The sequence below is a fragment of the Neoarius graeffei genome, chromosome 3, assembly GCF_027579695.1.
Source record: "Neoarius graeffei isolate fNeoGra1 chromosome 3, fNeoGra1.pri, whole genome shotgun sequence".
Classification (NCBI taxonomy): domain Eukaryota; kingdom Metazoa; phylum Chordata; class Actinopteri; order Siluriformes; family Ariidae; genus Neoarius; species Neoarius graeffei.
The window spans coordinates 22024318-22037184 of record NC_083571.1 but is presented as its reverse complement, the minus strand read 5'-3'; the positions used below and the strand labels follow the sequence as shown (position 1 = coordinate 22037184).

The 12867-nt window shown below is 43.0% G+C and overlaps 1 protein-coding gene across 7 annotated transcripts in view; it reads right to left on the bottom strand.

The window, feature by feature from the left end:
* Window positions 1-12867, bottom strand: part of map3k4 (mitogen-activated protein kinase kinase kinase 4) — a 216237-nt gene that overhangs the window by 120805 nt on the left and 82565 nt on the right. For 5 of the 7 annotated variants that reach the window (XM_060916493.1, XM_060916494.1, XM_060916495.1 and 2 more), the window contains exon 2: window positions 9747-9937. In XM_060916493.1, coding sequence (XP_060772476.1) covers window positions 9747-9937 — 191 coding nt within the window. Of the gene's footprint in view, window positions 1-2021; window positions 2097-9746; window positions 9938-12867 lie in introns of those variants that run through there. The other 2 variants (XM_060916499.1, XM_060916500.1) reach the window with 2 other exon arrangements.

Below are 12867 nucleotides of genomic sequence, written 5' to 3'. Positions count from 1 at the left end.
TATCTACATCCGTTGTCGTGGCATGATTTTATCAAATGATGATGCATAATAGAGATCATAGAAACTATTTCAGCTAAAGCGCTGATTTCTTTCAAGTTTTTTCTAAAATCCTGTTTAAGTTATGAAAAAATGGACAAATTGAAACAAATGAAAAACAAAATTCAATAAGCGTGAAAGTGTGTGCTGAAATTAGGTTTGTAATAAAAAAAATTAAGTTTTTACTTCATGCAATATGTTTAAGACTTCTCCTTTCTTCTGTAATTGACTGACGAATTGAGAATTCGTATTCACGCAACAGTCTGTGTTGGAAAATATTAAACAGCTGCTACGTAAAGTAATCATCACTTCTAACTTCTGTTTCTGCCATTTTGGCAACATTATTTCAATATGTTTTAAATGACTTGGGCATAGTAATAATCTATGCATTTATTTTGGAAATATTTACCAACAAATCAATTCCACTCCGTGAACAGTGACCTCACTGATGACTTACTGGAGCACTATCGACCAATCGGTAAGCGGGAACATTTACACATCCAGGTATCTACTGTTGAACTGTCAATCTTTTATGAAAAGGTCAAATCATGACCCAATAAACAAGGCTGAAGTTTATCTCGCCAAGTGTTATGCGAGGGTTACGTGAATTGGCAAGTTAACGTAAATTTATTGTATTTTGTGTCCAATTGTCAAAAACGAGCTGATTGACAAAATGTAGTCATAACTTGGCAATATATTGCCAATTATTTTTAGTTTTAAAAATGATGGAGGTGCATGAAAAGAAAGCAACAGAGATTTCCACAGTTTGGGGCAGCAACACAAAGTCCTGTCTCCTATAGTGTGGAGACAAGCAGATGAGTGCTGGAGGATCTAAGCAGGCTACACAGAGTCCCTTACGAAAGCACCAGAACAGCAAGGCCAATTCTTTTGTTTTTGCTGTACGTTGAATTATCGAGAAATAGTCCGACTCTCTCGACCAATCAGTGCACGCAATTTTTATAATCTCCTCCGTATTTAGACTAAAGTACATTATTTTATCAATCTGCTTTACTGACAAAGCAATGTAATCTATTAAATAATGTAATATTTCAGAAAGTGGTTTTAGAAAACACCATCTTTTTCGGTATAAAATACCTCATTTACTTGGACGTGTCACTCCTTCACTGTTAGCGGCTAAATTCAAACTTGCTTTAGATTTGCTTTAATGCTTTGTATTAAAGTGAATGTAAATGTCTCTAAACCACACTCTCTTCCTTGTACTAAGCAACAATCATTATGTTGATTGACCATGTGTTTTCAAACCATAGCTGATCCAAAAGGCCATAAAGTAATGGAAAATCAATAAAAAAATCAGCCGATTTTCACGGAATCTGCCGAGACTCATCCGGAAGATCCCGAAAGGGTGCATGACGTCACACATAATCCAGGTATCAATTTTGTCCATGGGGCAGCACGGTGGTGTAGTGGTTAGCACTGTCGCCTCACAGCAAGAAAGTCCGTGTTCGAGCCCCGTGGCTGGCGAGGGCCTTTCTGTATGGAGTTTGCATGTTCTCCCCGTGTCCGCGTGGGTTTCCTCTGGGTGCTCCGGTTTCCCTCACAGTCCAAAGACATGCAGGTTAGGTTAACTGGTGACTCTAAATTGACCGTAGGTGTGAATGTGAATGGTTGTCTGTGTCTATGTGTCAACCCTGTGATGACCTGGCGACTTGTCCAGGGTGTACCCTGCCTTTCGCCCGTAGTCAGCTGGGATAGGCTCCAGCTTGCCTGCGACCCTGTAGAACAGGATAAAGCGGCTAGAGATAATGAGATGAGACGAGAATTTTGTTCATGTGCGCAGCAGTGGTTAGACCAGTCTCGATATGGAATCACGTTTTGGAGAGAATTCTGATAGTGACTGGGATTCTTATATGTCGCATGAACGGGCAGAAGATTATCAAGGATATTCCAGAGAAAATGGTTATCTTTTCGAGCCCCCAAGACGAGAAACCGCCAGATCACTCAGTTCACGACACAGTCCCACTCACTGCCAATAGCGCACCACCAGCCAGAGAGAACTGGAAACACAGACTGGTTTGTGGATTTTTCTTATAAGCTGGCCACTGCAAAATATAAGGAAAATATTTACATGTACCTCAATAAATGCAGAAATATAATCTTTAAAACGTACACTTGGTGTAATTACTGAAAGAAAATATGAAGTGGGTGATAAGAGGGGAATCGACGAACTGTCCAAATGTCAGATCAAATGTCATTTATTAAAAATGGGTTTCTTTTTGCTCTATGGTTTTCTTTTTGCCCATGTGGTCGTTCTGGTGGTGGTGAACACTTGATGAATCAGACTTATTATTAGAAGGCGACATGAAATCTGCCTGCTTCGTTTACACAAACTTCACCCACTGTCAGTTTAGATTCATGTCATTTCTCGGAAATTTGTGAACTGAATGTTCCTGTTGTATATGGATTTGAATCTCCAAGCACAATGCAATGCTTTCATATCATTACTTTTGTAAGATTCCTACAACAATATCCAATTTCAGCAAGTAAACAAGTACAAAGTCAGATGAATCAAAATGACCCAGATAACCGGGGCTCCACACACGACATCATGCGAGATTAGCTCTGGGGCATGGTTGCCTTTTTCCGGGATCCAGAAGTGGCGATTTAATCAATAGTTTTGTGCTTGATAATAAAATAAATATTATTTACCTCCCTGCTTTATTAATTAATTTTGGTTGTTATTAATGATATTCATTTTAAAGCATTACAATAAGGCATTACATATACTTTAATGACAGAGTGCATCTTTAATACATTTTTAAAACAAATGCGTTTTTTTAAATAAAAGTCAAAAGTGGAACAGAGCTGGACATTCAAGACTGGATAATGTGTCTTGAGGGTCATTTTGTATGTAAGGCATCCTACCTACATTCCTGCCTGGGCTACAACTTTATTTGCAGTGTACTGTGTGTTCAGTTTACAGTACAGGAGCAGTCTCTTGTACTGTGGAGTTTATTCAGAGGCAATACACCTTGTTCCTTAAATCTAACTTTATGTTCTTTGCATGCCTCATTTCAATACTTTCAAAAAGTTACCAACTAATCGCTCTTGTATTCTGTTTGCGCAGGCACTTCATTGGACGCGGGTTCAAAGACTAGCCGGGAAAGATGGTCTCAAAGACGACGCGTAAAATCATTAACAAGGAGTCTCTGTCAGTCAACCCTCATGTCACCACTCTCCTGAAGAATGTCATGGACTTTCAGCTGGACTTCATTTAGACAACAACGTTTTCACACGCTCCCACAGAAGCACACATTTTTATAAAGAATTTTGCATATATGACAATTTGGAATTATTCTGGTTTTTGAAGGAACAGTTTAATTGGATTTTACTGACAACTTCTTAAAAAAAAAAAAAAGTCTCCTGTTCTGTGCCTAGAAAGTTTTGCTCATCTGCAGACTCACTTTTTCCTAGATTGTTCAGACAGCTCATTTACTCTGCGGCAGTGTTGTAGTCGAGTCACTAAACCTCGAGCCCGAGTCCAGTCTCGAGTCCGAGTCAAGTCCAAGTCATTTAAAAAAAAAAAATTTAAAAATTGAGTCCACCATTGATCCGAGTCGAGTCCAAGAGCAAGACTCCAACCACACCAGTATAAATGTTATTAGAAATTGCCCAAACTTGTAAAATGTGTGTCATGCAAATAATGTTGGAACTGCATCTCTCTTCAGAGTTCAATACTCAGTGAAGCCTGCTCGACCCTGTCCAAAGTTTAAGAACCTGTCTGGCGTGAAATGCCTGCATGAAGGCTCTGCATTCTCTGTACTGATGCTACATACTGTTTACTCATGTTTATCATCAGTGTGAATTGTTTGTATAGCCGCAAGAAACTGCTTAACATCAGACGAAGGTGCGAACAGGTTTTTAGCAACTTCAGTGACTGTAGTAGTATTACCAAAGAGCTAACCAACACTGGCAGCTCTGTAGATCATCATGCCAGTTGGAAGGAGATGAAGGTGGTGCCATAGAGAACACAAAAGCAAGGCTGGCACACCAGAGTGCAGGCCAAGCTACAACTTGCTCTGCACAGACCTCCTTTGCCAAGCGTTTTCCTGTGGCTCAACATACTCCAGAGATTTCTGAGGGACTGCTGTATGCTGATTTTTTACACAGAAGTGCTGGTTCCTGACGGGGCTGTGGAGCTAACAAACCGGATGCTGCACCACACAGACCAAACAAAAGGACTCCAGTAAGAGCAGGGATATCTAGATGAACAAAGACTGGTGTACCAACCACACTTAATCTTTATTGTATTTGTGCCATGACAATTGTCATTTTGTTCCTTGCTATACCTGCAGAACTGCTGAAGCTTCGGCTGTACAGTCCCATGGTCATAATAGCCTCTGAATTTGAACTTAGGTTGGTGTATGCAAATTTCAGGGCCATGATTATTCAGAGTCTGGACTGTTACAAAACAGGATTTTTGAATTGGCCTGCTTTACCACCCTCTTTTACATATACAAGATTTGCATTTTAAAAAGGAGACAACAGTGTAACATTCGGAGTATGTGTGTGATGTGTTCAAGTCTTGGGTGAGTGATAACCCTGGGACTTGACTTTGCACATACTATGGCTTAAGACCATGCACCATGAGTCTGTAAAGAACAGCACTGAAGTATTCGAGCTTGGTGGTAACTAAAGTGAAGCTGTACATCTCTGCTGAAGCCTAGCAATGTCCCAAAGGTGAAGGAAAGCTAACCTGATAAGGTTTTTAATGTGTGGTTGATACAAGAGCGTCAAGTCCAAGATGACACCAAGGCTTTGAACATGAGCTGAGGTGGAAGTTACAAAACCTGATATAGAGGAGTCATGCTTCAGTTTCTTTAGGTGTAGATGAGGATTCAAATCAGTATGACCTCAAATTTGTTTCTGGTAAGCTAAAGAAAGTTAGAATTCATCCAAGTGTTTAGGATCTCCAGACAGTCCACTAGTGCATGCAGAGTGAGTGAGTGAGTGAGGCCAGTATGTATGCAAACCTGAGTATCAGCAGCATAACAATGAAACTGCAGACTGTGCCGCCCAATAATACTACCAAGCTGGATGTGACATGATGAATAACATCAGGCCAAGAAGTGAACCTTGAGGAACACCATGGGAAAGGCAAGAAAAGTCAGACTTTTAAATTAAAAAATTGTCTGTCAGAGATATGACCTAAACCAGAAGAGGGCAGTACCAGTAAGGCCCATTATTCTAGTTGGCAACCTGCTGCTTTCATACAGCAGAGCTCAGGACTCAACCAGGGAGAAGGACGTGTGAAAGCCACAGTACATGTTCTGAGGGTAGCTGGTTAATTTGAGGCAGAGGAGCCAATGTTATCACGGATGAGCAGAGCATGGGGATGGAGTTGGAGACGGAGGAACAGGATATTCCTTTTAGGGACAGGATATTTCAGACGCAATAACACTCTGAGGCAGAAATTGATCCATCCTAAGGACAGAATACCCAGACACAAACAGGACAACGTAGTGTACGCAATTCAATGCAGTGAGGACTGCACGGATCTGTACATTGGGGAAACAAAACAACCGCTTCATAGGCGCATGGCTCAACACAGGACAGCCAGTTCCTCAGGCCAGGACTCTGCAGTCTATCTTTATCTCAATAACAAAGGACACTCAGTTCAGGACTGCAATGTATGCAGTTTAGCCAGAGAAGACCAGTGGTTTGAAAGAGGAGTAAAAGAAGCCATCTTCATCAACCTGGAACAACCATCACTCAGAGGAGGTGGTCTGAGACACCACTTATCAGCCACCTACAATGAAGTCCTTGGCACACTTCCCAGAAAACTGAATACAAAGCCACACCAAGACTCCGCTTACTTCAAAGACTCGTATGATGGCAGAGAGAGCCAATGACCCACAGATCACCCTAACAACCCTCTAGGCTGTTAACACCATTCACACCTGGCCCCCAGGGACCTACACCTACAGGATGACTCAACGACTCTCCTTAGGGTTGCTTTTGGTCCACTAGAGGATAAATACCTGGAACTCCCCACAAGTTAGACAGAACTGAAGAAGCCTTTCGGAAGAGAGGTGAAACATCTTCAAGAAATTCAAGCAAGTCCAGTTGCCTTCTTTAGCCCCTACGGCTTTACTATGACCTGGATGACTGAGGCCAAGTTTACATTAGACCGTATCTGTCTCGTTTTCTTCGCGGATGCACTGTCCGTTTACATTAAAACGCCGGGAAACGGGAATCCGCCAGGGTCCACGTATTCAATCCAGATCGTGTCTGGTCCGGTGCTGTGTAAACATTGAGAATACGCGGATACGCTGTGCTGAGCTCTAGCTGGCGTCGTCATTGGACAACGTCACTGTGACATCCACCTTCCTGATTCGCTGGCGTTGGTCATGTGACGTGACTGCTGAAAAACAGCGCAGACTTCCGCCTTGTATCACCTTTCATTAAAGAGTATAAAAGTATGAAAATACTGCAAATACTGCCCATTGTGTAGTTATGATTGTCTTTAGGCTTGCCATCCTTCCACTTGCAAGTGGTAAGTGACGCGCATGCCCGATATGCACTGAGATCACACACACAGCGGCTCAGTCCCGAATCACTGCTCGTGTGCTTCACTCGTGCGCTCTGTGAGCTGCGCAGGGCCGGAGTGCGCACCCTCCAGAGGGCACTCGCTGCTCAGGACGGAGTGATTTGGAGCGCAGGATGCCTGCGGAGCCGAGCATATCCGTGTATTGGCGTTGCTGTGTGCACGCGAATCGTGTATTGGCGTTGCTGTGTGCACGCTAATCGTTTTAAAAACGTTAATCTGATGATCCGCTGATACGGTCTAACGTAAACCCCACCTGAGAACCTTCACAGACATACTGCTCAAGTACATTATTCAGGCCTGAAGGGCAATTGGTTTAATTTCTGAAAGTGATATTGTGGTATCTTAAGTGTTTACATAAGACAGCGGGAATAGGTAGGTCAAACAGCACAGCCTCATGAGCAGAGATGGCAAAGTCCATGTGACTCAGGTGTGCTACCAAATGGACACATAATATCCAATGGGTGACCTTGTGTGAGTGGGGAAATATGCATGCTGAGTAAAATCAAAAGAGTGCAGGAGATTCAAGAGTGAAAACAGGAGATTAAGGATCAGAGGATCAGGGTGTAATCAATATTGTAGAATGAAGATAGGATCCACGTAGATGAGCAGAGTAAGATTTGAATCTATTAAAAGGCAGTGAGACTGTTACAAAAGAAAATGCAAAACAAATACTAAAAATAATAAAATAAAATGACACAACCAACTAAATAACCACAAATCGGATGCAAAGTGGCTGTAAGGCACAATGCACAAATTATGCCCCCAGAATCTATGTTGGCCAGCTGAGTTCAGTTTGAGTTAATATTAGCAAGGAACAAACCTCATGTCTTCTGTACCACATTAGGCAACAACGTCAGTAATCTGAAGAATCCCTCCCACCTACACCATAAAATATTACAGAGACGGAGTGGCAGATTGCTCCTGCCTTGGTGAAGGAAGGAACACTTTCACAGGTCATTTCTCTCAGCAGCCATCAGACTGTACAACTCAGCATGCTAATCGATCTTTTTATCACTGTACATCTACGCATCATCTACACAATACGGCAACTGTAACTACCAAACTTTGCACTGCATGTGCCAGACTGTACGCACCATATGACTGTACGCAAATGCCAGGTTTGAGAAAAATATCAATTAAAGCCAATAGTTCGGATTTGTTGATTTGCTACATCATACCTAATTCGGACAAAGTTGAGAAAATCTTAACCAGCATGTTGCTTGTCTCTCGCCTGCAGCTCCGTGTCATGCACATACATAGAAAATGAATGGTAGCTCGTCACTTGCTGTCTTCATGAGTGTGAACTAGTGTTGTAGTCAAGTCACGAAACCTTGAGTCCAAGTCCAGTCTCGAGTCCTGTCCAAGTCATTAAAGAAAATTTCGAGTTGAGTCCGAGAACAAGACTATAACAGCACCATTTGATGGTGGCTGTTGCTGTCTTTATGTGAAACAGTCTCTGCTCCTGTGTTGAACTAACGTTACTGCTCGACTGCCCCATTGTAGTTAATAGGCTACAGATAAAAAGCTTGTTCATCGCTCAGCAAGCCCCGCTATCAACAGAGCAATGAACATACTGTGTCACTTATACCCTGTTCACACTAGGGATTTTGTACCGATACGAAACTACTTTCGTACCCCAACACCTGTCCACACTAGCAACTATACCGGTACTGTAGCGGTACGAAACCCACAAATGTATGGGTTTCGTACCGGTACAGTAGCGCTTCGCTGTAGTGTGGACAGATGAAGCAGTTCTGTATCGATACAAATATAATGCGCAAAGTCACACACCTCAATCGATGTCTTCGCTGAATAAAATAGTGAAGAACGGAGATTCGTTTGTTTCTTTCTCAACTGCCTCGCACGTTTTATACGATTCGACTGAATAAATGACCACCAGAAATACAGACTGTACAATGACGACAAAAAGCACACACACGTTGTTTCATCGGCCATATATTCTCAGAAGGAAGTTACTCGGTAACCACGGAAACATTTCGCGCACGCGCATTTCAACTACCGTGAAAGAAAACCGCAAGCATTTCTCGCTAGTGTGGACAGATGCACTAAACTGTACCGGTATACTTTGTATCGATACAGTTATACCACTTTCGTACCGGTATAAGTGTGAACACAGCATTACTTCTCTGGGTATTGTCTTGCCAAATGACGATTGTAGTTCGAGGTTGTCCCCATCATATCCTCGATAGTTCTTCTACATATGGAACACATAGCAGTGCATTCCCCCCCCCACTGCATGAGAATTCTGTATAAGCAAAGTAGCCACTCCTAGGGGCATTCTCTCCAGGCATTTTAGCACCATTAACATTAGTTTGTTCCTGAACATGATGTATGAACAGGTGAATGTGCACTCTCTTTGTCAGGGAGTGTGAAGTATTCTATCAAAGATGGTTGGGAGATAGATGTAAGTGGAGGTGTTTTTTTTTTTTAAATACAAGTGAAGACAGATAAACAATCCAGAATGGCAAGCAAAATCGTAAAACAGGCAATAGGTCGAGTGAGGCACAAACAGACCATCGTAGACTAGGCAGAATCAAAGACGAGAAACCGGAAACCAAACAAGGCAGGAATTAAGGCTCGGTAATGTGTCAGCAATGCAACTCAATACTTCGCAAAGGGCGTTTTCACAATTTTTATATAGGCGCGGTGTTTGCGCCTTAATCCTGTGCAGGTGCGAGTCGTTTACAGCGTGCACGCGAGAGTCCGCTTGGTGCGCGTGCTGTCCGGAACATGCCCAAGAGTCTATCTGATGCACGAGCCAAGGCGCGCAGGTGTGATCCTCTTGCACACAAAATTAGTACAAAAATTAATGTAGATATAAATATCTTATGCCAAATTATGATGACACGTTACCAAAAAAAATAAAGAAAAAATCCGAGTCCTCGTCTCCAATTTACGAGTCCAAATGCAGTTAATGTACGAGTCTGAGTCATCAGTGCTCAAGTCCAAGTCAGGTCACGAGTCAGACTCAAGTACTACGTGCCTGGTGTGAACACGGGGTTTGGTGTATTAACATGAAGTGGATGCCATCTTTGAATGATCTGTAACACTTTTGTGGCAAAAACAATTCTGGCACATTTCTACAGTATGATCAAATTGAAAGAAAATAAGGGCATTTTACCTTTTACAGGGGAGCGTCCTCCAGCTCTGTTCTGACTGCTTCTTAGGTGTTTACCAGACATGCGTTTCATCTGACGGGGGGTGCAGGGTGGAGAGGTGCCATATAGAACATCCTCCTCCTGGCTGAGCTCATCCCACAACTCCTCAACCTTAGAGTTCTGCTGGGACACATTTTTCGGCGAGTCTGTTGGCCTGCCAACAAGAAAGATACATACGGTTAGAAATGTGACATGATTACATTACGATCCTGACATTAGTGTCCTGGACAGTGAGGAAAGAAAAGCAAAAATTTTTAAAAAGTACCATCATAAAACAAGAGACTGCATTTAAATCATGGTAGGGGATTTTTCATTTTTTAGTCAGTCAGTTTGAACATGGTAAAAGCAGGCTTGTAGTACTCGAGTCCAACTCATGCCCCAATTTTAAGGACTCGTGACTCGACTTGATCACTGATGACTCATAAATCGGAGACGAGGACTCAGATTTTTTTCTTTATTTTTTGTAACATGCCATAATAATTTGGCACAAGATATTTATATCTACATAAATTTTTGTACTAATTTCATGCTAGTGTGTCACACCTGCACTCCTTGGCGTGTGCATCAGATAGACTCTCGGGCACGAACTGGACAGTGCACACGCCAAGTGGACTCTCGCGCGCCATAAACGACTTGCACCTGCACAGGATTAAGGTGTAATCAGCATGCCTATATAAAAACTGAAAAAAAAAAAACCTCACTTTGCGAAGTAAGGAGTTGCATTGCTGACACATTACCGAGCCTTGTTTGCTTCTTTGGTTTCCTGATCCCTGATTTCCTGTTTCTCATCTTTGATTCTGCCGAGTCTACGATAGCCTGTCTGTACCTCACTCGACCTATTGCCCGTTTCACTGTTTTACGATTTTGCCTGCCGTTCTGGATTGTTGATCTGTCTTCACTTGTATTAATAAACAAACCTTCTGCACTTACAGCCATCTCCCAACCATCTCTAACAGGTTAAATACTTTGCACAAAGAGAATGAACATTCACTTGTTCATACGTCATGGTCAGAAACAAACTAATGTTAATGGCACTAAAACAGCCACCGTCAAACGGTGCAGTTGGAGTTTTGTTCTCGGACTCAACTCGGATCAGTAGTGGACTTGACTCGGCTCAACATTTTTTTTTTTTTTTTTAATGACTTGGACTTGAAACAGGACAACATGGTGGTGTAGTGGTTAGCGCTGTCACCTCACAGCAAGAAGGTCCGGGTTCGAGCCCTGTGGCCGGCGAGGGCATTTCTGTGCGGAGTTTGCATGTTCTCCCCGTGTCCACGTGGGTTTCCTCTGGGTGCTCCGGTTTCCTCCACAGTCCAAAGACATGCAGGTTAGGTTAACTGGTGACTCTAAATTGACTGTAGGTGTGAATGTGAATGGTTGTCTGTGTCTATGTGTCAGCCCTGTGATGACCTGGCGACTTGTCCAGGGTGTACCCCGCCTTTCGCCCGTAGTCAGCTGGGATAGGCTCCAGCTTGCCTGCGACCCTGTAGAACAGGATAAAGCGGCTAGAGATAATGAGATGAGATGAGACTTGAAACACTGGGGATTCGAGAATGGACTCGGACTCTAGGTTTAGTGACTCGACTACAACACTGGGTACCAGTTACCATGCAGAAGTGGAGCAGAAATGGAGCTAACCACTTTAGGCCAATGCTTATAATTGGCATTTCCTTTAAGGATGTAAACATAGCACACAGTAGAACCAGTTTTAATTTTCCCATGTTCTATGGACATTTGTGATCACGTTTGGATCTATTAGGTGATTTGGATTTTCAAATCTGTATCTTAGAACACAGTGCAACTGAACTCTAAAATCAAGTGGGTTGCAAGAGTCAGTCAATTTCACAAATTGAGGAAATGATAAACTCCTACAGTAAATGTTTACTTCAAGTTATTGTTGAGTGTGTGGGTTCTATTTAGACTAATCAGTCCCCCCCCCACGACTTTAACCAGAACTTCTGTACCTATGCACATTCCCATAAGCAATGAAACTGTATCCTAGTACTGTTATTACACTTGGGACTGTTTGATGACATGTATTGAATTAGCTAGATGGAGAAGCTATTACACGGTTGCACGAAGATATAAAGTTTATCTTCAAATGGTGAACATTCACGAGTGAGCAAACTGAACGACTGATCTTTTTCCAACACGAGAAGATAAAAGTGCATTACAGTAATCTCGCTGACTAAATATAAAAGCATGAACCAGCTTTTCAGAGTCTTGCAGAGAAAAGAAGCATCAAGGTGATAAAAACCAGTCTTATGCCGCTTTTCCACTACCAACGCGGCTGAGTCGGGCTGAGCCGTGCCGTGCTGAGTTGGGCTGAGTGGGGCTGTTGGAGTTGCATTTCGACTACAACCGCGCTGAACCGTGCTGGCTGGAAGTGGGTGGACACATTGGGTGGAGTTAGCGAAAGTGGGTGGACGTCAGGTGATGTCGTTAGGCGGCGCAAACAGTGACATCAGTGATCTTTTAAGCGGTAGTCTCACGACCCGGAGAGTAAACAATAAACATGTAGGACATGGAGTCATTAGTGTTGCTGGTCTTGGTGCTGTGGCTTGTTGTCACCGACAACACCAACAGATACTGGCAAGAGCGTATAGATGAGGCGAGGCGCATAAGGCTTCAGAAATTCTCGTAATTCGTAATTCTCCTTCTTCCGGGTTTACGGTGTTTACAGATCCCAGCGTGCTCGCGGGGCGTGTGTGGGCATGTGAGGACACTCCTCCTCACCAATCAGTGCACAGGGGAGTGTCTCCTCACGCCCCTAGCCTCACTCAGCTCGGTTTGGCTCGCTTCAGCCCCACTCCAAAACGGTGCGAGTTTTGGGTGCTAAGCAGGGCTGAAGCGAGCTGAGTCGTGCTGTTCTTAGATAGTCGAAACGCAAGCCGTGTCGGGCTGAAGTGAGCTGAAGCGAGCTGAAAAAGGGTAGTGGAAAAGGGCCATTAGAGATATTAGATATGTACTTCTGGAAGTGAAGATCAGCATCTAAATCTCAAGTTTTTCTGATAGGGAAGTTAATAATGATTGAAACTGGAACCTCAAAGCCTGGGGACTTGTTAGAGGAGTCTGTGTTTTGTT